This window comes from Vombatus ursinus, unplaced genomic scaffold (assembly GCF_900497805.2).
Source record: "Vombatus ursinus unplaced genomic scaffold, bare-nosed wombat genome assembly UNPS02014777.1, whole genome shotgun sequence".
NCBI lineage: Eukaryota > Metazoa > Chordata > Mammalia > Diprotodontia > Vombatidae > Vombatus > Vombatus ursinus.
The window spans coordinates 2,478,897-2,501,550 of NW_020954555.1; the positions used below are offsets into that span (position 1 = coordinate 2,478,897).

General features: G+C 49.3%; 2 protein-coding genes across 6 annotated transcripts in view; both read left to right on the forward strand.

Annotated features, from left to right (window-relative positions):
• Window positions 1-8,011, forward strand: part of WDTC1 (WD and tetratricopeptide repeats 1) — a 64,350-nt gene extending 56,339 nt beyond the window's left edge. For all 4 annotated transcript variants that reach the window (XM_027864833.1, XM_027864832.1, XM_027864834.1 and 1 more), the window contains 4 exons: window positions 2,360-2,595; window positions 3,706-3,871; window positions 4,862-5,054; window positions 5,991-8,011. In XM_027864833.1, the coding sequence (XP_027720634.1) occupies window positions 2,360-2,595; window positions 3,706-3,871; window positions 4,862-5,054; window positions 5,991-6,188 (793 nt within the window). In that variant the 3' untranslated portion in view covers window positions 6,189-8,011. The remainder of the gene's footprint in view (window positions 1-2,359; window positions 2,596-3,705; window positions 3,872-4,861; window positions 5,055-5,990) is intronic.
• Window positions 8,012-20,325: 12,314 nt separating this feature from the next.
• Window positions 20,326-22,654, forward strand: part of TMEM222 (transmembrane protein 222) — an 11,315-nt gene continuing 8,986 nt past the window's right edge. Inside the window, exon 1 of one of the 2 annotated variants that reach the window (XM_027864926.1) lies at window positions 20,326-21,278. In XM_027864926.1, the coding sequence (XP_027720727.1) occupies window positions 21,073-21,278 (206 nt within the window). In that variant the 5' untranslated portion in view covers window positions 20,326-21,072. The remainder of the gene's footprint in view (window positions 21,279-22,654) is intronic. The other variant, XM_027864927.1, reaches the window with a different exon arrangement.

Here is a 22,654-nt window from a genome sequence, read left to right on the forward strand (position 1 = left end):
ACTGTGACCCAGGTCCAAGCACCGGTAAAGCAAGAGATTCCTGCCTCAGCACTGGCAAAGACTCTGATCAGCCACTCAATTCCCCCTCAGTCTGTGGGCGGGAAGCTCAGGAAAAAGCTGCGGCCCCGGGGCCGAGCTGGAGACTTGCGGCTGAGACCTAGCTCCTCTCTCACTGCAGTCACAGACTTTTCCCACTGACCTTCTAAGTTGTCTTTGGTGTGCAGGGGTTGAGAAGTCTGGAAACCGCCACAGCTGCCCGCAATTCAGTCCTCTGAGGCCTGCTCCAGGTTCACTGCGGCCTGCGAGCTCACACCAAACTGCGCTCCTCTCCCCGCCCGGCGTGATGTACCTTTTGATCAACCATCCAGGCTGTCTTTGGCTGGAAATTTGTTTCACTCTGTCTTTTTGTGGGTTCTGCTGCTTTAGAATTTGTTTAGAGCCATTTTTTTAGGTATTTGGAGGGCTTTGGGAGAGAGCTCAGGACAGTCACTGCTTTCCCTCCGCCATCAACTATACATGTTTTAACAAGGATTTTGTTTTGGTTTGGATTTTTTGCCTTCCTTAGTGGGGGGAGAATAAATGCAGACTTGTTGATGGGGGGGGACTTTAAAAAAGAATTGGAGTGGGGGTGGGGCAGAGGTATGCTTGTGGGCATTGGAGAAGGAACCAGGAGATAAGGAGAGACTGAAGATTAGATGAACGCCATGGGCTTTTAATGAGTCTGATGCCTAGAATAGATCAGTTGCCTGGAGCCAGGTGACCAGGGCATGGCCTTTAAACCTCAGTGGTAGTGATGGAGTCAGCAGATTTTACCGTGGCCTGGTACTGGCCGCTGTGCTTGCAGTACGTGTTTTGTGTTCTGTCCCGGGGCAGGAGGGGTGCTGTAGCCTTCCGGGAGGATGGAAAGGCTGCTAGGAATAACTTGCTTTCAGCCCTTGCCTTCATGGATTCTGCTGGCCTCATCGCCTCCCTCCCCCACAACTACTAAGTCAGATTTTTCAGTGCGTGAACTAGCTGGTGAACGATGGGAGAGAAGCTTCTGGTGGCCAGGCTGAGAGAGATTGTCCCCCGGAATTTATGCATATCCCCTCCCCTCAGCTTATACTGGGCCTCCCTCCTCCCCATGAGGAGTCTGTCTAAGACTTGGCAGTCAGGTAGGGGTGATAGAAGAAAGAAGAGGACTTCTGGAAAGGAGCGGACGGATGGACGGTGCCTGAGGTGTTTGCTGGATGGCAGCATGCAGTTGGGCTGTTTGCCACCGGGGGGCAGTGTTGCCTTGTTTTTGCTGTCAAGGCATGGGCTTACTTGCAAACTAGGAGTCATTTGGTTTTAAAGTTTCTTGGATGTTCTGACATTTTTTAGAAATATCCGACTCTTCCGTCACCCCATTGGGGTTTTCTTGGCAGATGTAGTGGAGTGGTTTGCCATTTGCTTCTCCAGTTCATTTTACAGATGAGAAAACTGAGGCAAATAGGGTTAAGTGACTTGCCCAGGGTCACACAGCTAGTGTGCCTGAGGCTGGATTTGAACTCAGGAAGAGGAGTCTTCCTGACTTCAGGCCAGACACTACTCACTGTGCTCTATCCACTGTTTCTTGGATATGCTTCACCCATTGGAGAGGAAGACGGGAATAGAGAATCTTAGAATGGCCAAACAAAGCTGACTTTAGAGCCCAAAGGCTGCTCTTTAGAGAGTAGTCATTAATAACTGATATGTGCAAAACCCTGAGCTTAGGTTCTCAGTCGATCCTACCAATCACCCAATGAGGGAGGTCCTATAGGGAGACAGTTCAGCCTCAGAGAAGTTGTGACTTGCCCATGGTTACACAGCTTGGTGTCAGAGCCAGAATTCAAACGGGGTCTCTTCTGACTTCAAGTTGAATGTTCTGTTACACCATGCTCTTGCTAGGCCAGCTCTTTCTTTTACAAAGGAGGAAACTGATACTTGGAAAGGCTAAATGAGTTGTCCAAGGTCACTTAGCAGCAGAGCCACTACCAAAGCCTGGATCTCTTGGTATCCACTTCACGTACTTCTATGCTGTGGTGCCTTTTTTATGAGCTGTGGCTTGTTTCTCCTCTGAAATCCTCCACCTCCTTCCCAGGAGCGATCATGTCTCAGTGGAATCTATGAATTAGATTGGGAAGAGGTGGGCTGGGGGCAGGGAAGAGGAAGAAAGGAAGACTGACTGGGTACCTCCTGTTGGCCATTCTACTGCCCTTTGATCCCCACTGCCACCCAGCCCTGTTCCTAGCTAGGCCAGGATTTGCACTTCAGGGAGATAATGGGTGTAGTGAAGGAAGTATCCCTCCCTCTTTTCCCCTGCCTCCAGTTATCTGCCTGTGCTATCCTGTCTCCTTAGGGATGGGGACCACTATGATGCCCTGAGGGATTGCCTCAGGGCCATCTCCCTGAACCCCTGCCACTTGAAGGCTCATTTCCGTCTAGCCCGATGCCTCTTCGAGCTCAAGTATGTGGCTGAGGCCCTGGAGTGTCTGGATGACTTCAAAGGAAAATTCCCGGAGCAGGCCCACAGCAGTGCCTGTGATGCTCTAGGCCGGGACATCACTGCAGCTCTCTTCTCTAAGAGTGATAGTGGTGAGTGAGATGGGCAGCAAGAGTGGCCAGCATGGCTGAGGTGCTGATAATCATCTGAGGGAGAAGGGTGTGAGCCTCACTTCCCCTGCCAGCTTATGACCTAGGCCCAGATAGGTACCAGGAGTTCCAGGTTTGTATTGCTTCCTAATCCTGCCCTCCCCAAATCCTTTCCCCATTCTTCTTTAACTGCCTGAGCCAGGTATCACCCCAACAATGCTGCCCCCATGGAAACCCAGTAAGGGTAGAATCAAGTCAAATCTTGAGGCGTAGGCCTAGATTACAGAAGAGAGCTTAGAGATTGTGTGGTCCAACAAAAAACAGTAAGGGCAGTGACTTTCCCAAGGTCACACAGCCCTCACCAGCAAAGTCAGAATCCAAATGCAGCTCTTCTGTGTGTGTTCCACTGTGCACATCATGTTTTGTGCTGGTCATAGTCTTATTCCAGCTTGTGTTGCTGTGGGGGCAGGAGACTTGGACCATTTGCTCGCTGTGTGACCTTAGCAAAGTATTCCGTCTCTCTGAAACTGTAAAATGACATGTCTGATTTGTAAAGTGGGAGTGGCAGTTCCATTTGGGTTGCCAAACACCTGCTTAGTGCTTACAAGGACAAAATAAAACGCAGACCCTCTTATCAAGGCGCTTCCATTCTCTGCTCAGACTTTACTTGCCTAAAGTCATGGAGTTGGAGATATCTGGATCTTAGACAGCTGAGACTTCTCCTAGCTGTAATGTCTAAATTCCACGATCAATTTAGAAAGTCTACTCACTCAGTGCTTTTAGTCCTTCCCCTCATCCCTGGAAGAGACAAATAATCTCTGAGGCCAGCAGAGTGCCAGTGGGACTGTTGAGCATCCAAGCCCTTACCCTGGCAGCCTCCTTGAAGGAAGAATGTTAGAAAGACACTTCTCTGTCCTCCCCACTGTCAGTCACTGTGGCTGTCTCCAGTGAATCTGAATCAGGCCTGGCATCAGCCAGTTCTTGTCCACTGTGTCAGCCCCATCCAGAAATGTCCCTGTGGGCCAGCTCCCGTTGAGCCCTGTCCTGGCACTGAGGCCGACCCTTGGACAGAGCACCCGGCTGCTCACTGGCTCTGGCCCCTTCTCCCCACAGAGGAAAAGAAGGGTGGCGGTCCTGTGCGACTGAGGAGCACCAGCCGAAAGGACTCCATCTCCGAAGACGAGATGGTGCTACGGGAGCGGAGCTATGACTACCAGTTCCGGTACTGTGGGCACTGCAATACCACCACCGACATCAAGGAAGCAAACTTCTTCGGCAGGTCTGTGAGTTGGGGTTCCTTTCACTCCCTGCGGGCAGCTTGGCTGGCAGCAGGAGGGCAGAAGCCCTCTCTGTGCACAGACCAGCAGCGCACCAAGCTAGCTCTCCATAGGCTGATTCCTCACCCCAAGAGAGAGCCTGCGAGGACTTAGAGCCTGGCAGCTGGGAAGGGGCTCATGAGAGCCCCCAAAATCAATGCTGGGCACACCGTGTGCCCTGCTCCTGAGCATGAACCCTGTGCTCACTGCTGCTGGAGACAAAATCTGGCCCTCAAAGAACTTCCAGTCTAGTAGGGAGGGAAGACCCAAGAACAGCTGTTACGTGGGATTCTATTGTGGGGTGCTCCCAGGGGTGCAAAGAAACTTCTAGTTGAGGGCAGAGGGAGCAGGAAGCCTCTAGCATTTATGCAATACTTGAACATTTGCAAAAGCACTTTGCATCTGTTCTCTCATTTGGTCACTTTTGTCTTTTTGGGGGGAGGTGGCATTTGAATTGACTTTTTAAAAATGGGTAGGAATTCATCAGGTGAAGAGGGGTTGGAAGAGCACGAGTAAGGTAGAGAAGTGGAAAGGTATAAAGTGTGTTGTTGGTGGAAGGGAGCAACAAGGGAGGGTGCCGCACTAGAGAGCGGATTGGAGTTGAAAGACATGGGTTCGTGCTCTGCCATCTCTGGGTCAGTTTCCTTATCGCTTAAATGAGGCCAATAATACTTATAGTACCCAACTATGTGAAAATGGGCTGTTCTTGTTATTCATTCCAAAAATAGTAGTTCAGAATAAGGTGAGCCTTATTGAAGTGTCTTTTTCTTCCCCTGGCCCTTTTCTCTGTTACATAGGGTACACTCTTCTCTTTGCTCCCCCAGTCCGACATCCCAGCAGCCTCTGGAACTGAAGGACAAGGCTGGGGTGAGGGGGGCGGGCAGGATGTGTGTGAATACTGGCAGTGAGGCCCCACCCCTGGTGACCAAGCTCTCCCTCTTTTCTCTGCCCAGCAATGCACAGTATATTGTCAGCGGTTCGGATGATGGCTCCTTCTTCATCTGGGAGAAAGAGACTACTAACCTGGTGCGTGTGCTGCAGGGGGATGAGTCCATCGTCAACTGCCTGCAGCCCCACCCCAGCTACTGCTTCCTGGCCACCAGCGGCATCGACCCCGTCGTGAGGCTCTGGAACCCTCGGCCCGAGGTGAGACCCAGGGTGGAGTGGAAAGAGTGCAGAAGACCTGCGTCCGTCTCCCAACTCTTGGCCCTTGCTGACTGTGCCTCCTAAGCGTTCTCAGCCATTGACGTCTCTGAGCCACAGCTTCAGAAGGGAAACCCTTGAGAAACCATCCAGCACCATGGCATGAGTCAGTGGCGGTGGGCTGCTTCTTATTGTCCTTGTTTTTGCCATCTCCTGGATGGAGCCCCAGGGCTCTTGATCCAACACCTGTGATACGCAGTGCTGCCGTTGCCTAGCCCTGTGGAGGTCAGCAAGAAGGTGGAGATGCAGGCCCTTCCCTAGGAGAGCTCCCAGTCCAGAAGGGCAGAGACTGACCCATGGAGAAGAGCTCCTTAGAAGGATGGCTGCAGGAAGACAGGGAGGAGGGGGCCCAGTAGTTCATATTCCTTGGGTACAACCCTGTGAGGTGTAGTTATTGTGAGTGATGGTATTATCCCCATTTTAAAGATGAGGACCTGGGGTGTTGAGAGATGAAGTTACCTATACATAGTCACATACCTGGGAAGTCAAGGAAAACTTCCTAGAGAAAGTGGGATTTGCTGTAGGCCTGAAGAAGAAGGCTGGTGTTTGTATTCTTTGTGAGGGACACCCTGCCTTTGGGGGACTGGCCCCTCCACTTCTCCCCCTCTTCTTGGAAACCAAACAGTTTTCTGATTCCAAATAGCATTTGCCCCTACTTCTACAGGAAAACCGAGCAGAGGTCGTCAGGAAGATCCGAGTGGGGTCTTTGAGATTAAAAAGGACAGCCCGGCAGCAGGGGAGGTCAGGGCCATGGCAGCGTGGCGCGGCTCAGGCCTTTGTCCCTTAGGACTTGGTTCACTCAGGGCATAGGAACACATGGGGCTTGCTTCCCTCTCAACCCCTCTTCTCCCTCTTTCCATCCTTCCTTCCCCCCCGCAGAGTGAAGACCTCACAGGGCGAGTGGTCGAGGACATGGAGGGGGCTTCTCAGGCCAACCAGCGCCGGATGAACGCTGATCCCCTGGAGGTGATGCTGCTCAACATGGGCTATCGGATCACGGGCCTGAGCAGTGGAGGCGCAGGGGCTTCTGATGATGAGGACAGCTCTGAGGGGCAGGTCCAGTGCCGGCCCAGCTAAGGCCTAGCCTGCGCCTCCCACGTCCTCACCGGGGAGGAGGAGGAGGAGGGGGAGGGGGAGGGGTTTAGTTCTGGTTTTTCTTTTTGTTTTGGGGTTTTTTATCCCCCTCCAGACTCCCCCCACCCCGTTTTGTTTGTTTGTTTGGGGGTGGAGGGTGGGGGACAGTACAGCTCATTGGCTTCCAGACTCTTGGGGGTGACTGTTCCAGGCCCAGAGCAGAAGCTTCTTCCAGCAGCCTCCCTCCTCCTGCCCCTGGCAGCAAGTCCTCTGGCATCAGGCTGCTGGGAAAGGGGGTTAGGCATGTGTGAGGGCAAGAGTGTAGCCCCAGTAAGTGGAGCCCTTCTATGACTACAGAGGGGGTCATGGGGTGTGAAGGAGGAATCTTGGGCTACAAATGCCCTTGGCTCTGGTTAGTTTTTGTCCTTGAGTCCTTGGAGAGCTGGCCTGTCTCCCTGCGTCCTCCAGGGTGGTCAGGGATGAGGCTTTGGCCAAGTCTGGCATCTGCTCAGCGCTCCTCCTCCCTTCTTCCCTGGAGGCAGGGTCCTGAAGTGGTGGGAGCAGACTGAAGGAAAGCAAACCTCACCCCACCCTGGCTAGACTGGAGAGTGCAGGCTAATGCAGCCTCATAGGAGGAGAGCTCCCTGGTCCTGATGTCCTGGCCCCCAGTTCTCTCTCAATTAGCAGCCTCAATTAACTCATTCCCTTTATGTTCCTGGGAAAGTGGTTGGGGCCTAGAGCCACTGGCCCTGGCAGAGAATAGCCTTTCACTATGCTAATACCCCCTCTCCAACTCTGCTTGGCCTCACTGTGACCTCTGCCCCAGAGCCTGTTGGCATCCTCCCCTGCCCCTCATCTCTTCCAGCATCAATGCTGAGCATAATGCTAAGTAAGGGCTCCTTTCTACCATCCCTCCCCTGGCTATGGAGTTCTCTCCTCCTGCCTTTCCTGTCCATTTTACATTCCCTGTTGTGCTGAGCCTCTGGACACCAAGGAAGTGACGGCTTTCCTGTCTGTCTCCTCCATAGGGGCCACCCCACCCCTCATGTCCATCTGCACATGCTGGTGGAGAAGAGGGTCTCATTCACCCTCCCCCATGTCCTCCTCTTCCTATAGAGTGTTGCACCAGCCAAGGCTTCCACTGCCCCTTGCTTCTCAGGTCCCACCCTCCCCACCTCCAAGCCAAGGACACTTGGAAAAGGTAGATACTATTCTCCCCACCTTCCAGTCAGAAGGAGGGCACTTCTGAGCACCTCTCTGCCTCTGCTGGCTAGTCAGGCTGAGAATCATTTTAAAATCCATTTCATTGTTTTAAAAGCAAAATTAGGGGTGGGTTTGGAGGAAAGGTGGACAGTGAAGGTCTCGGGGCGTCTTTCTGCTGCTTCACTCCCTGAAAGGCAGGGGCAGCTTCTCCCTACCTTCTTTCCTTCCCCTCCCCTCCCTCCTTTCCTCCTTCCCTCCTTCCTATCCTCGCTTGGTAATGAAGTATATTTATTGGTGAAGGAGACAGCTGCTGCTGGGACTTGCTCTCCCCTCTCTTTCCCCTGACTTTTCTAACCCAGAAAGGGAGAAGCAGGTGGGCAGGGCTCCCTGAGGAGGGAGGGGATGGGAGGCCTGGCATAGCCCCTTAGCTTTCCTGCCTCTAAGCCGACACTCACTCTGCTCCAGCCCAGGGCCCTCCACCCTCCCCCCAGTGTGGAAGAAACACAAAAGCCTTACTGTCTACTTGGGCAGGAGCAGAATATTTTTGTTCCTCTGCCCCCCCCTCCCCACCCCCAGCAGAGTGAGGGTGATGATGCAATTGATTAAAAAACATTTTGTTCTAGGTGTGGATGTGGAATTTGTGGAAGTGGGGAGGGCTCCACAAGACATAAGAGTGGCCCCCAAAGCTTTGGGCCCCTGCAGGCTTACTATGAACCTGCTCCTGCTGATGCCACCGGTCATCCATCCCTGGTTTTACTAAGGCCAGGCTGCACCCTGACTCAGCTTTCCACACACAGGGGGTTCACAGAGTTTGTTCACAGGGTCTGTGACACCTCCAATTCTATACCAGTTTAGTCCCTCAGACCTCATTTAGTCTCTTGGATTCTCGATGTTATCCACAGCTGTCATTTTACAGAGGCTGGCGGGAATGGCCTGGGCAGGGCAGGGCTGGAGGAGACTGGCTGAGATTAGGCAATGACTCCCCACACACACAGACTGATGCCCCTTCTGAAAGATTCCGTCCACAGCCGCTCTTAGGATCAGAGAGCTCAAAATGGGATTTCCAGGGTTGTTTAGTCCAGCCCAAGGTCACATAGGTGGTAAGTGGGGAAACTAGGATTCCAGGTGCTGTGTCGAGCATCAGGGATGTTTTCTACCTGCCGGAGAGCTCGGAGAGGACGCCAGCTTGGAACATCAATCCCAGGGGCCCTTACAACATAGAACTTCAGAGCTGGAGGGACCTGAGAATTCAGTTGACACTTTACAGTAGAAGAAACAGGCTCAGAAAGGGAAAATGCCCAAAACCACCAGGTGAATCTGTGGCCAAGATGAGCAGAATTCTGGTTCCCCAATTCCCAGGCTGTTGGTCTCTTTGTTGGACTATGCCACGTGGCTGCTCATGCCTAGAGAACTTTGAAGCTTTTCTGAGTGCTCCCATTGGAGGACTCCCCCGTTCCTCATGACATCCTTCTGGCTGAGGCTGGGCAGGCTCCACCGGCCCATGTTTTACAGACAAGGAGACCGGAAAAATGATGAGTGGGGCAGTCGTCCGACTCCAGGCCTTCGGGCTCCTAGCCCAGCACTGATTCTGCTGATTGGTGAATAGCTGAAACAGAGTGCTTCAAGATTCACAAATCTATTTCACACGCTGTTTCTATACCTTGTCAATAGATAAGACTTTGCTCTTCTGCCAGGGCAGCAACTATGCAAAGCCATATGATTACTCCTACTGGCCTGGATTGATACTTGATATTCCAAAGCCTGGCACTTTCTCTGGCTCAGAGGGGGTAGTGCTACACTGGATCAGAACTGCTTTGCCTTTGGTACTTCCAAAGACCTGCCGCCTCTTTAGCATGCGTGCCTCCCCTAGAGGTGAGCCACTGTAACAACAAAAAAAATCTCGCTTCAGTGATGTTTTAGTATTCTGCATCTCTTCCATGGCTAGATGTATTTCACAGTTCCTTTGGCCCAGGGCCAGTCTTCTTTTTGTAGGGGCCCAGTGGGTGGTGCTCCCTAAAGGAAGTTGGTCGGGTCTGTACGGAGGAAGAGGAGGAGGTACTGACAAATACTGAGCCAAGGAGGGGCTGCCACACGTAAGAGGCACAAAAACTGCGTCATCCCTGTCCCCCTCTGCTGTTTTTAATGTGTCAGATGATGGGAGTTGAACTAGACGGTCACTAAGGACCCTTCCAGCCCTAACAATATTTCGTGCCTCCAGAAATGTTTTACATGCAAAAATCCTTTTGGTTAAATTCAACAACGTTGCCATTCAATGTTCGGCATTCGAGTGTGCGAGGCACTTGAGATAACATGGCAAAAACGAAGCAGTCCCTGCCCTCAGGAGCTTACACGATCCTGTCTGTGGAGAGAACCCCAGCAAGAGCACAGAAAGTGGGGAGCTCAGAGAAGGCTTCGTGGATTTCTTAAAGGCAAGAATTCTAGAAAGCAGAGACAGTGCATTCTATCTGGGTTTTAGAGCTGGGAGATCATTGTTCGAGTTTGAGGAGCTAATGAGCCAGTCTGTAACACAGAGTATGTGAATGGGAAAATGTGCAGTACCATCGGAAAGCAGGTTCCAGACCTTAAATGCCACCAAACTAGGGAATTAGCATTTTGTCCTAGAGGCATCAGGGGTACTGTCCCCTGGGCTTGCCCTGCAATGGGCAGCCCAGTTTTGTTGTGTTTTCTATCTGATGACATCCTTTATTCAGCTGCCCTCAGAATAATCTGAGGTTTGTGATGGTTTGCATTAAGCACCTAATGTGTGGTAGACATTGCTGGGTGCAAAGGATAAAATGACAAAAACGAAACCCTCGAAGAGGTTTTGTTCTAGTAAGAGACACCAGCATGTTTGATACTAAGTAAATAGGCAGAAACAAAACAGGGTAGAAGGTTGCCTGGTTCAGCCCCAAAAGAATAAGCAGGATCCTTGCTCACCTGGGCTCCAGGTCATGGTTAGCCTGCTGATCCTGAGCTGTCCCACTGCCAAGGGGCACTCTGGTGAAGTATAAAGAGCATTGGAGTCAAAGGATTTGAGTTCAAATCCTAGTTCTGATTCTCACTTCCTGTGTGACCTTAGGCTAGTCATTCTGCCCTCTCTCCATCCCAATTTCCTCAAATAAAATGAGAGGTCAGTTTAGATGAGCTCTCAGGTCCCATACAACAGTAAAAACTGATAGAGTGGGAAGGGTACATGAAGCTAGGTAAAGTTTCTGTTACTTCTGTAGATGAGAAATTGGGGGGGGGGGGCAGAATGTTTAGCCAATGTCCACTGAACCGCCATAGGCTAGGCTCCCTGCCCTCAGATCACATAGGCCAGGCTTTGAGTGAAGCACTAACTTTAGGCTCACGCAGCCCTAATTCATCTATAAAATGGAGATACACAACCCATCTCGAAATGTGGGAAACGCTTATTAAACCTTAACCTGCTACAGAATTGAGTTATCCATTCATTGAACAAATGAAATGAATTCAACAAACATTAGACACCTAATATATGGAAGGGATACACATACAAAAATAAAAGTCCTTGTCCTCAAGTAGTTTTACATTCTACTAGGAAGATACATAAATGTTAGTGCAAACATTTTATTGTTTTGTTTTTCGAGGCAATTGGGGTGAAGTGACTTGCCCAGGATCACACAGCTAGTAAGTGTCAAGTGTCTGGTCTGAGACTGGATTTGAACTCGGGTCCTCCTGACTCCAGGGTGTTCAAACTAATTTTAAAAGGGGAGAAGTGCTAATATCTAGGAGGCTAAGGAAAAGACAACACGACCTATGCTTTTAAGGAGGCCATGAGACTGGTGTATAGGGGGTGAGGGCAGAGACCACCTGTGCAAAAAGCATGGAGGTGGGAAGTAGAGTGTTCATAGTATATATAGAACCCTAACTTGAACTGGAAGGCTTGGTCCTCAGGGTGTCTGACCCCTGCTTCCCTCAGAGTTGTAGGAGTAACCCAAAGAGGATGGAGGTTTCTAATACTGTCATTCATGAGTTCCCACTGGTGTGCTCCCTATGGTTTATCCCACTGAAATCAATTAGCTGGCCAAAGTGAACTAGCTTACCAAACCACCAGGGATGTGGTTAGTAGACAAAAAGTAACACTTGCCCATAGCTCCATACAGCATCCAGGCAAAAGTGGGCTCAAGGTTGAAGAGCACTTGTCAAAAGGGTAACAGCTCTTGATTGGATGGAAGTCCTTTACTCCATTCCTGGAGCCCTCAGGAAGTTCCCCTAAGCAGGTGTGCATAGCACTCTGCTGGGTCAGGTAGTGAGGACCCTTGTAAAAGCCTGATGCTGCACTTGACTCCTAGCTCCCTTGGAGAAGTCACTGTCCTTGAAATGCACTTCTAGTTTGTCTTCTCTCTGAAGCATCCCTTGCTGCTACTGACATGGTCCATGGGAGGAGTGTCACAGGGCTCCTTGCTGGAATGCCTCTGCTCAAATCTCTTCTGATATACGTGGCAGGGAAAGGGGGCCTAATTTTTTCAGCCAATTGAAATACACGTATGTCATCATCTGATCTGAAGCATTTCACTCCTCACACCTGTTTCACGCCTTTGAGTCTGTAAATCAAAGAGGCTATCTCACCTGATAAACAGATCTTAGAAGCCACTAAAATCAACCACTTCATTTTACAAATGAAACTGAGAAAGGTTAAGTGCCAGCCTGGGACAGGTAGCTGATAAGTGCCTCAGGCAGGGTTTGAACTCAATGCTTGACTCCAAACTCCGCATTCTATACTCAAACCACCTATCTGTTTACTTCTCAGGGTGTGGAACATTTGTTCATTGGGGATGAGGGTGGATGTGGGGCACTCCTATTTGCAATAGAATTATGGAAGGGAGCTGACATTATCTAGTCTGATGCCCCCTCATTTTACAAATGAGGAAGCCGACCACTGGAGACTTTGTGTTCCCAAGGTCGAACAGGTAGTAGGAGCCAGTTTTGCCCGCAAACGTAACACTTCCACTTAAGTGTTAACATCTCAGGATCATAAATTTGTAGCTAGAAGGGACCTTGGAGTGATGTCATCTAGTCTGTCACTCATAGGTTGTTTTGTTTTACAGATGAGGAAACTGGGATCCAGAGAGATGTGGTGGCTTGTCCTAGGTCACAGATGTAGCCCGCTGTAGCTCCAGGGCCTCTGATGTTTTTCCCATCCAGCCACATTGTCTCTTCAGCATCAGAAATACAACCTTCTTGTTCTATTGCACTTACTAGCTGTGTGACCTTGAGCAACTCACTTAACCTTGTTTGCCTCAGTTTCCTCATCTGTACAATGAGCTGGAGACAGAAATGGCAAACCACTCCCGGATCTTTGCCAAGAAAACCCCAAATGGGGTCAGGATGAGTTGGACACAACTGAACGACAACAAAGCATTTCTAGGAGGATGTTTTATTTAAAAATGAGTCTCAGAGCTGAGGAACAGAGTGGGGTTCGTTAAAAACACTGGGCAGTCACTCCCATTCTCCTGTTCAGTTCTGGGCCTGACTGACAAAAAAATTAAGAGTTGAAAGGGGTCTCAGAGGCTATCCCAACCCCTACTTAAGAATCCCCTCTACTACTTAACAAAAAAAGTGGCTAAGGATTTTAGTGGGCTGAAAACATAACTCTGATATGACAGCAGAAAAAAGTAAAGCAGCCTTGGGCACCATTCAGAGGCCGGTGTGTCCACATGGGTTATCTAAATGCAGCTCACAAGAGTTACTGATAAATATCTATGGCATCTTTTCCACCTCTCTCCAAGGGAAAGAATTATTCCTTATTTGAATAGAGGAGGTGAAGGATCTGGCATCCAAGAGGATCACTGGTCCATAGGTACAATAGTTTCAAAATCGGAACTACCTCCCTACTCACAAGCCCTTAAGGAAGGAAGGTAGCCAGCCCTAAGTTTACACCTTCTGGCTTGGCCCCTTCCCACCAGCTGGTGTTACACAAAAGACAAATTACACAAATGTCAAATAACAAGTAAATCCATTTATCCAAGCAAACAAATCAAAGAAGTTTCACAGATTGCAGTGTACAAGAAAATACACAAGAGTGAATGAATTCTTCTTAGGCTGGGAATGAAATAAGAACTCAGTTCAAACTGAGAGATCTCAACCCAAGGGGAAATTCCCTGAAATCTTTGGGAAGGCAAGCTAGAACCAGAGATATGTTGAGGATCCAGCTTCTCCCATGGGTCTTCAGCATCCAAAGTCTCTCTCTCCTCCCTGGAGTCATACCTGAAGGAAGTGTGGGACCACACATTCCTCTCAAAGAATCTCTGGAGACCCGCAACCCCCATCTCACACAAGTCTGCGAGGTTGTGTCAGGTAAATCTCCACTATTCACATAGTGACTGACTGCTCCAGGACTGTCCGGAAACACAGCTTATGCCAGTTCGGTCCTAGCTGCCTCGTGTCAATGTCACCCATGATCCACATTCCACCCACTCTGCCAAGACACCAGGCTTACATGAATCAAGTCTGATCCTGGAGGGCAGTCAGTTTCTCTTTCGGGATCCTGGCCCGTACCTGGAATTATTCACCTCAAACAGATCTGTGATCTCGGTCTCAATGTGTCTTTTCCTGTCACACATTTCCTTGTTAACATCATTAACTCCTGTCCTTTGTAGTAATACATTGCAACGTCCCTACACCCACCTCTTCATGCGGGGTCCTTGTCCTTTTCTTCATGACTCTCAGAGTGATAGTAGTTTTGAATTCTTCGAAGAGTGTTGTATCCTATGTCTCACTGCCATATAGCAATAGTAGAATGTTGGTATTAAAAAAAAATGTGCCTTTGTTTTCATAGGAAGTTTTGGTCATCAAAGAAGTTTTGCAGTTTCCCAAAGGCAATTTTATTTTATGCATTTAACATTATTCTGAAAAGGGGTATGTGGGCCTTACTAGACTGATTGCCAAAAGGATCCATGATGCAAAAAGGTTATGAACACCTATTATTAACTTTTATTATCATGAATAGCTAACATTTATCAAGCACCTACTATGTGCCAGGCACTGTGCTAAGCGCTTGATAAATGTTATCTCGTGATCCTCACAACAATAACCCTGAGAGGTAGGTGCTATTATTTTACAGATGAGGAAACTGAGGCAAACAGGTTTTGTTTTAGTGACTTGCCCAAGGCCACATCAGTAATAAAGGGCAGACATAATCTTTAAACTCCAGTGCAATGGCTTCAAATTCAGTGTTATTGAATGATAGCTTTAGGGTAGGGCAGGATCAAGTGAAAGTTCCTGAGAGATGGTGGAGACCTGGGCATGTTTGCGTTGGGCAAGGAAGATTACTGTAGTTAAGGAGAAGATTGAAAGAGTGTGATGGTCTAGGAAAATGGTGTCCAAACTTCTTTGATCACACACTTCTATCAATCCAAAAAAAGGTTTTGAGCTTGAGCCCCTAATACGCATGTAATGGAGGTTTGGAGCATGCACAGACTCATCAGCTGGGGAGATGGCTTCCAGAAGTATGATGGGAAATGCCTTGGAGAGACTGTGGAGCATGTGTGGGACATGCTGTAGCTGGTTCCACTGGGCTAACCATGTGGTGAAGGATCTGCTCTCTAACTGGCTTCAGAAGCATTCAAAAGAATCTGGTCAGTTTCAGCAGCATGCTTTTTGCTTCTTCCTTCCCCAACTGTCCCTGTGTCCTTGGTCCTTCCCCAACTCCTTGGCCATGTCACCCCTGAAAACCTCAGTCTGTATCCTTTTTGTTTGTTCTTTCTCTGTTCTAAGCAAAGAGAGTGAAGCTTCTTGATGGCGCTCCATCATCCTCACATTCTACAGCCTGGAAACTGTAGGTTGAGTATTGCAGCCAGCAAAGTATTAATGCCCCAGGGGCGACCTTCCAAGACTGATCCTTGGGACCCCAGCCTGGCAGTAGGCCTCACCCAGTTGTTAAGTTGCATCTGAATGTGAACTCGGTAAGACCAATACTATGTAGAAACTGAGCTAAGTGTTGAGCCTACTCCCACAGAGACCAAGTATACTCCAAAGGTATTGGGAAAATACTTGTATGTTTATTCTTGCTTTGAATATTTTTTTTGTGAAAGTCAATTGTTGCTAAGTGATTAAATGGAACTGGGATGCTAGTTACCTGGTCCCCCTAACAATGGGGGGAACATAGCCAGTGGAGGCCCCAAATCAATTGTAGTAGAAAGAAATAAGATTCACAACCACTCATGGTTCTTTGGAACCCAGAGGGGGAGATGTGTCCTGCCCGATTCTGAGAGAACAGGGCCAGAGTGTACATGCTATATATGTTGAAACCCTCATGGTTGCTTGAAACTTTGAGGGGAGATGAAGCAGCCTGGCCCTAGGAGAGGATATCAGAGCACATCCACTACATGTGTATATTTATTCATTTATAAATTATTTACATATGCTACTGTACTAATACTTACATGTATTACAAAACTTACCCAATAGAGAGACGCCAGAATTTATTGAGGAGGGGAATGACGTGGTCAGACCTGCCCTCTAAGGAAAATAACTGGCTGCTCTGTGGAGGATGCATTAGGGAAGGGAGACCCTTAAGGCAAGGAGAACAGTTAGGAAGCTACTGAAATAGTCCAGGTAAGAAGTGATGAGGCCCTGAACTAAGCCAATGGCAGTAAGATTTGCGGTTGTTCAGTCATTTTTCAGTCTTGTCCAACTCTCTTTGTGACCCCATTTGGGGTTTTCTTGGCAAAGATATTGGAGTGGCTTGCCATTTCTTTCTCCAGCTCCATTTACAGGTGAGGAAACTGAGGCAAACAGGGATAAGTGACTTGTCCAGAGTCACACAGCTAGGAAGTGTCTGAGGTCAGATTTGAATTTAAGAATATGAGTCTTCCTGACTCCAGGCCCAGCACTCTATGCATCATGGTGCCACCTAGCTGCCCTTGCAGTGAGATATAGGGATGTATGTGAGAGACGTCCCTGACCTCACGGAGCTTACAGTCTAATGGGGAAGCTACAAACATGATTAACATGCAAAATCATATAATTTATTCTTTAGAGAACAGTGGAAAGAGAGGAACAAGATATAGATGGCTTCGTAGCCTCTTAGGGGGACTCCTGCCCTTTCCCCAGCCCAACTGCTTTCTCCCACTCCTCCTGCTCTGGTTCATCTGTTTCTCTCCCAATGAGACACAGATCTTGCTCTTCGCCTGAATACATGATCTGATTCACTTTACTAGGCCTGATCCCAATGGATCAATCCATAGACCTCCCTCCAAATGTAGGTTTTTCTGGAGAATATTATGGTCTAATTAAAAGGCTAAGAAAGACCAATGTCAAAGCAAAAATCCTCTTGGGCTTGCCTTTAAGGATCAGATCCATAGAAATGAGCATTTCTAACTATTGCAGGGAAGATTGCCCAACTAACAAAGTCTGGGAGTTTAGATACCTTTGCTAGGAGGATTCTAAGGGGTTCTCTCTAGCTACACATGTACATTAAAAGTTACACATGGTGGGAGGAGGGGAAGAAGGGGCAGCTAAGTGGTGCAGTGGATAGAGCACCTGCCCTGGAGTCAGAAGGACATGAGTTCAAATCCAGTCTTAAACACTTACTGGCTGTGTGACCCTGGGCAAGTCACTTAACCCTATTTGCCTCAAAAAAAAAAGTTGTATATCAGGGCAGAGTGTTTATTTAAAGGAAAAGGAAAAACAATTCAAAGATCTGTTTCTATTGTGATATCATGACAAATCGGCAGCTGATAACCTCCAGGACTCCAGAAGGAGGAGACCCAATCCTACCTTTACTACAGGAGGCTTTTCTATCTTACCATAGTTCCAGACAATCTAGTACATTCTAATTCCTTTCACAAGCTTTACATCATGGCACATAAGATTTTTCTTGATTTACAGTTAATGGCACATGTTTGGGAACCAATTATTTAGTTCTAGCAATAAGGCCCTTCATTGTAAGTTTATGCTATAGGTTAAGTGACTTGCCCAGGGTCACACAAGCTAGTAAGTGTCTGAGGCTGGATTTGAACTCAGGTCTTCCTGAGTCCAGGCCCAGTGCTCCATCCACTGAGCCACCTAGCTGCCTCTATATTTTGTTGTTGTTTAATCATTTAGGTAGTAGTGTCCCACTTTCTGTGACTCCATTTGGGGTTTTCTTGGTGTGACATATGAAAAGTCTGAGAAATGTAGTTTCTGGGTAATTCATATCAATTTATTAATTATAACTAGCAAATAATTAATAAAATGATGGTCATCAGCTTTCTCTTGTACACCAAAGATACCTCCTGGAGAACACTCAATGCTTAAGAAACCTTTGGGAAAAAAAAAGCCTTTGGGAAAGGGGGTTACCTGAGGGTGGAAATCAACTCTAATTGGTTAACAGTCAGTGAGGGGGTGGACTTATTAACGAGGAGGTGAGCAAAAAGTCTTCAGCTCCTCCTGTTGAGAATGTGATGCCATTGTGAGACTCAGCCACCTCCAGCAATGTGGACAAAAGAGTACATCTCTACCCACACTACTCTGGCTGGTTGTCCCCTTCATAAGCTGAGTCACCCAAGGACAGGTGACTTGGAAGGTTTCAAGGACAGGGGTTTATTTCCTAAGGGCAAGATCTCACCTAGACTGGATTTTGTTTGTAAGGTCTTCTAGTTGGGTGGGTTCCCACCCAAAATTTAAAAGCATGTACCCTGAGGATTTGGGCAATCTCATCTATCAGCAATGTCCTTCAGAGGCTGGCTGAATAACTTACAGGGGTTAGTTTTTGAATGAGGAAATAGAAAGGGAAACGCTTAATCTTAATTAATAATTGGTTATTAATGGAAGAGGAAAATAATCATTTCTCTCATTGGCAAGGATACTGGAGTTGTTTGCCACTTCCTTCTCCAGCTCATTCTACACATGAGGAAACTGAGGCAAACAGGGTTAAGTGACTTGCCCAGGGTCACACAGCTAGAAAATGTCTGAGGCCAGATTTGAACTCAGGAAGAGGAGTCTTTCTGACTCCAGGCCGGGTGCTCTATGCACTATGGCACCACCTAGCTGCCCTCACAGTCTAAGGTGGGGGAGACAAACCATTGTTGACATATAAGATATATATCCTGCAAATGGAAGGTGACCTTTGGTAAGGAGGAAAATATTCCCTCCTTCCTCCTCCCTCTTCCGCTCCCCTCCCCCCAAGCAGACCATTCTGCCATGGATTACGTTTAATTATTAGAAAAATGCTCCTCACATCAAGCCCAAGTCTTCATCTCGGCAATGTCTACTCCTTGTACCATTCCTGTTGCTCCTAATTCTGCTCCCTGGGGTCAAGCAGAGCAGTTAAATCTCTCTTCCCTAGGTCTGCCCTTCAAATACTGGCTGTCACTCATAACCCACCCCGCCACCACAAGTCACATCTTCTCCAGGCTAAATATCACTAGTTGGCTCAGATTTTCTTCATACAGCATGAACTTTAAACCTTTTATCTTCCTGATCCTCCTTCTCTGAATGAGAAGGGCAGAGAGAGTGAGGAATCCAGGATGACACCTAGGTTGGGAGCCTGAGGGCTTTGGAAGATGGTGTTGTCCTCTTCAGTAATAGGGAAGGTAGGATGAGGGGAGGATTTTTTTGGGAAAGATAATGAGTTCTGTTTTGGACATAATGAGTTTAAGATGGCTACTGGATATTCAGTTTGAGATGTTTGAAAGGACTTGTAGAGGCAAGACTGGAAGGATGCAAAGAGTTGGGGGCAAGATAGGGAGATTTGAAAATTATCAGCCTAGAGATAGTAATTAAACCCAGGAGAGTGGATGAGATCACCAAGTGAAGTAGTACAGAAGAAGGGAAGAGGGCCCAGGACAGAATCTGATGAGTGACACCTATGGTTAGAGGGTGTGATTTGGAGGAGGATCCAGCAAAGAAGACAGAGAAGGAGTGGTCAGATAGATAGGAGGAAAACTGGAAGGACTGGTGTCCTGAAAACTAGAGAGAAAAGAGTATCAAGGAGGACAGAGTGATCAAGTGTCAAAGGCTGCAGAGAGGTCAAAGGCAATGGGGATTGAGAAAATGCTATTGGATTTGGTGCTAGGAATCAATGGTAACTTTGGAGAGAGCAGTGTCAGTGAAATGATAAGCTCAAAAGCCAGACTGTAAGGCGTTAAGAAGAGAGTGGGAGGAGAGAAAGAGGAGACACCCATTGTAGATGGCCTTTTTGAGTTTAGCTACAAAGGGCAGAAGAGATACGACTATAGTAGGATGGATGGATCAAGTGAGTATTTTCTGAAGTTGGAAGACTTAGGCATGTTTGTGGGCAGTAGAGAATGAGCCAGTGGACAGGGGCAGATTGAAAATAAGTGATAGACTGGGGATGACAGAGGGGGGCAATCTGTTGGAGATGGGATGGAATGGGATTGCTGAGCAGGTAGACGGGTTACCCTTGGTAAGGAGTGAGGACACTTCATGTGAGACAGGGGTGAAGGAGGAGAGTGTCAGAAGGCATCTGAATGATAGGAGATGAGGAAGAGGGAGTTCACAGCAAATGGCTTGAATGTTTTCTATAAAATATGAGGCAAAGTTCTCAGTGGAGGGGGGAGGAGGAACCATGAGAGGTTTGAGGAGGGATGAAAAGGTTTGGAAGAGCTGCTGTGGAGAGTGCGATAGTGAGCTGATAAGGGATGTATGGTGGGGCTGCCAGCAGCAGAGAAGCCCAAGTGAGGTTGTGTATCATAGGTTTGTGGTGGACCCAGGCAGAGCAGTTGGGTGGTTTTCTCCACCTTCCTTCAGCAACACAGGTCCCGCCTTACACTTATATATGCACTTATGTCTCTCTCTTTAGAATACAACCTCTACAGGAGCAAAGATTGTTTTATGCCTTGTATTTGCATGCACAGTGGCTGGCCGGTAGTAAGTACTTAGTAACTGTTGATTGTTGATTGAGCAAAGGAGAGGAAAGAAAGCATTCCTGGCAGTCTGTAACTCAGTCAATCAACATTTATTTATTAAGGGCCTTCTTTGTGGCAGTGTACTTAGAGCAAGGGATACAAAAACAAAAACAAAGACCAAAAAAACCAAACCAAAACAAAACAAAACAGAGTCTTTGCCCTGAAGCAAACAAGATATGTATAAGATCTAAACACAGGTGACGGATAGTCATTTGAAAGGGAAAGGGGAAGGCGGCTGAGGAGTCAGCACTTCACAATGATTATATCATTTGATCTTCACGGCAACCCTGAGAGGGGGGCGACGTGTCTGCGGTTCACTTAGAACTCAGGTCTTCCTGACTTGAGGTCCGGGGCTCTAACCACTGCGTGCTGCCTCTAGGTAGGAGGAGGCAAATGAAGAGATGGAGGTGAGAAGTGATGCATTCCAGCGGCGACGGGAATCCTGGCCAGAGTATTTGCCCAACAAATATGCTTGCTGACTAAGAGGAGTTTATTTTGTCCCAAATGCAATAGGGAGCCACTGTGGTTTCTTGAGCTTGGGAACGACGTGGTCGCTTCTGCCTGTGAACTGGGCTGCTGCGCGCAGACTGCGCTCGCTTTCTTGGCTGCCACATCTTGCTGTCGTGTGGGCCCAGTTAGCGCCTCTTCGCGGGCTCCTCGGTGGCCTCCCCACAAAGGGGTAGGTCTGGCATAGGCCCCAAGAGGCGAGACTCCTGTTCCGGGGGAAAGGGGGGACGGTTAAGAAGGGAACATCATCTCCAGGAAGTGACGCAGAACAGAAGGGCTCCCGGCGGCCGGAGGTAGCAGGAGCCATGGCAGAGGCGGAAGCGGAAGGGTGCTCCTTGCTGCTGCCGCCAATACCCCCTCAGGGGATGGCGGAAGTGGAGGCGGCCGACGAAGCAGGGATGAAGCAGTTCCGTGGAAGCGGCGGTGGTGGCAGCAGCGCAGCCGTAGGCATGGACGTGGAGCGCAGTCGCTTTCCCCACTGCGTGGTGTGGACGCCCATTCCCTTGCTCACGTGAGTGTCTGACCCCTCAGACCCTCCCCGCCCCCCCAGCTATATTCCTGCTCGGAAGTGCGGAGCTCCCGGCCCCGCCCCCGTCACCAGCCCCGCCCTGTCGAGCGCCGCATGAGCCTGGCCCCGCCCCCGCCCTTGCCCAGAGCTCCACCCCTCGCCAGAATAGCCCGTCGCGGAAGCAGGCCGCGTCGCGTCGGGAGGCTCGGTTCCGTCCACCTTCCCCCTACCCTTAGAGCTCCCTCCACCCTCCAGCTCTCTGCCCCCTTTGAAGGCTGGCCCCGCCCCCTGAACTGTTCTCGGCCCCCCCTCCCACTAGTTCTCAGAGCTCCGCCCGCTCACCGGCCCTCAGCCACTAGTGAGGGCTGGCCCCGCCCCTTCGCCCGCCCTCCTAGCGGTTCTCGGCCCCCGCTACTTCTCAGAGCTCCGCCCCCTCGCCATCCCTAAGCCCCCGGTAAGGTTAGCCCTGCCCCTGGGAGCGGCTCCGCCTTTCCCGGGTCGCCACTCCAGCTCTGAACCCCCAGGAGCCTTAAACATCTGTGGCTCCACCGCCTTAGAGCCTCGCCCCCTCCCTCAGCCACTTGTAGGTGAAAAGGGGGAGGGAGGGAAGAGAGGGCTGGGTTTGAATCCAGCTTCTGATACTTCCTGGCTGCTTAACCTTGGAAAATTCCCTTAACCTCTCTGGGTCTCGGTTCACCTGCAAAATGGGGGTAATGATGCCCGTGGCACGTGTTGTAGAGAGATGAGAAGCTCTATGTCAATGCTTTGGGAGCCCGCAGGCCCCATCTAAAGCACTACCCTGGCTCTCGGTGCCATTTGGGTCCCAGCCTTCGAATCTCATCCCATCCCCCCACCTATGATTTCCTGACCCCTGGCTGTACCCTCCAACTCCCTATTCGTGTCTTCAGACTCCCCCAGGCTGGTCCTCCCATCCCTGCCCCTGTCTTCCTCCCTGTCCTCTCCCTCCACTTCCCCACCTCTATGCCAGGTGCTCTGGCTGTTCTCTAGTCCTTTCATCTCCCCTCTTGAGCTCCCTTCTTGGGGCCTCCTGTGGTAAGCTCAAGGGCCCATCTGTTGCCCCTATCCCTATTCCCTTCCTTGGGTCCCTTTGGGATCCCAGAATCCCAGCCTGGACACTACCCTCCCTCACCAAGTGACTTTGAAGACTTTAAAACACTTGATCCCTGAGTTATTATTCCCAAAGCTCTGTTTTCATCGCATCATTCTCTTGCCCAAAGACCTCCAATAGCTTCCCCCTCCCTAAACGCCTTAGCCTGGCTTTCAGGAAGGCCCTCCACAATCTGGTACCTTGTTAGTTTCACCTCTCACTACTCTTCTACATAGAGCTGGTACCCTCGCCAGACTGGTCAATTCATGGT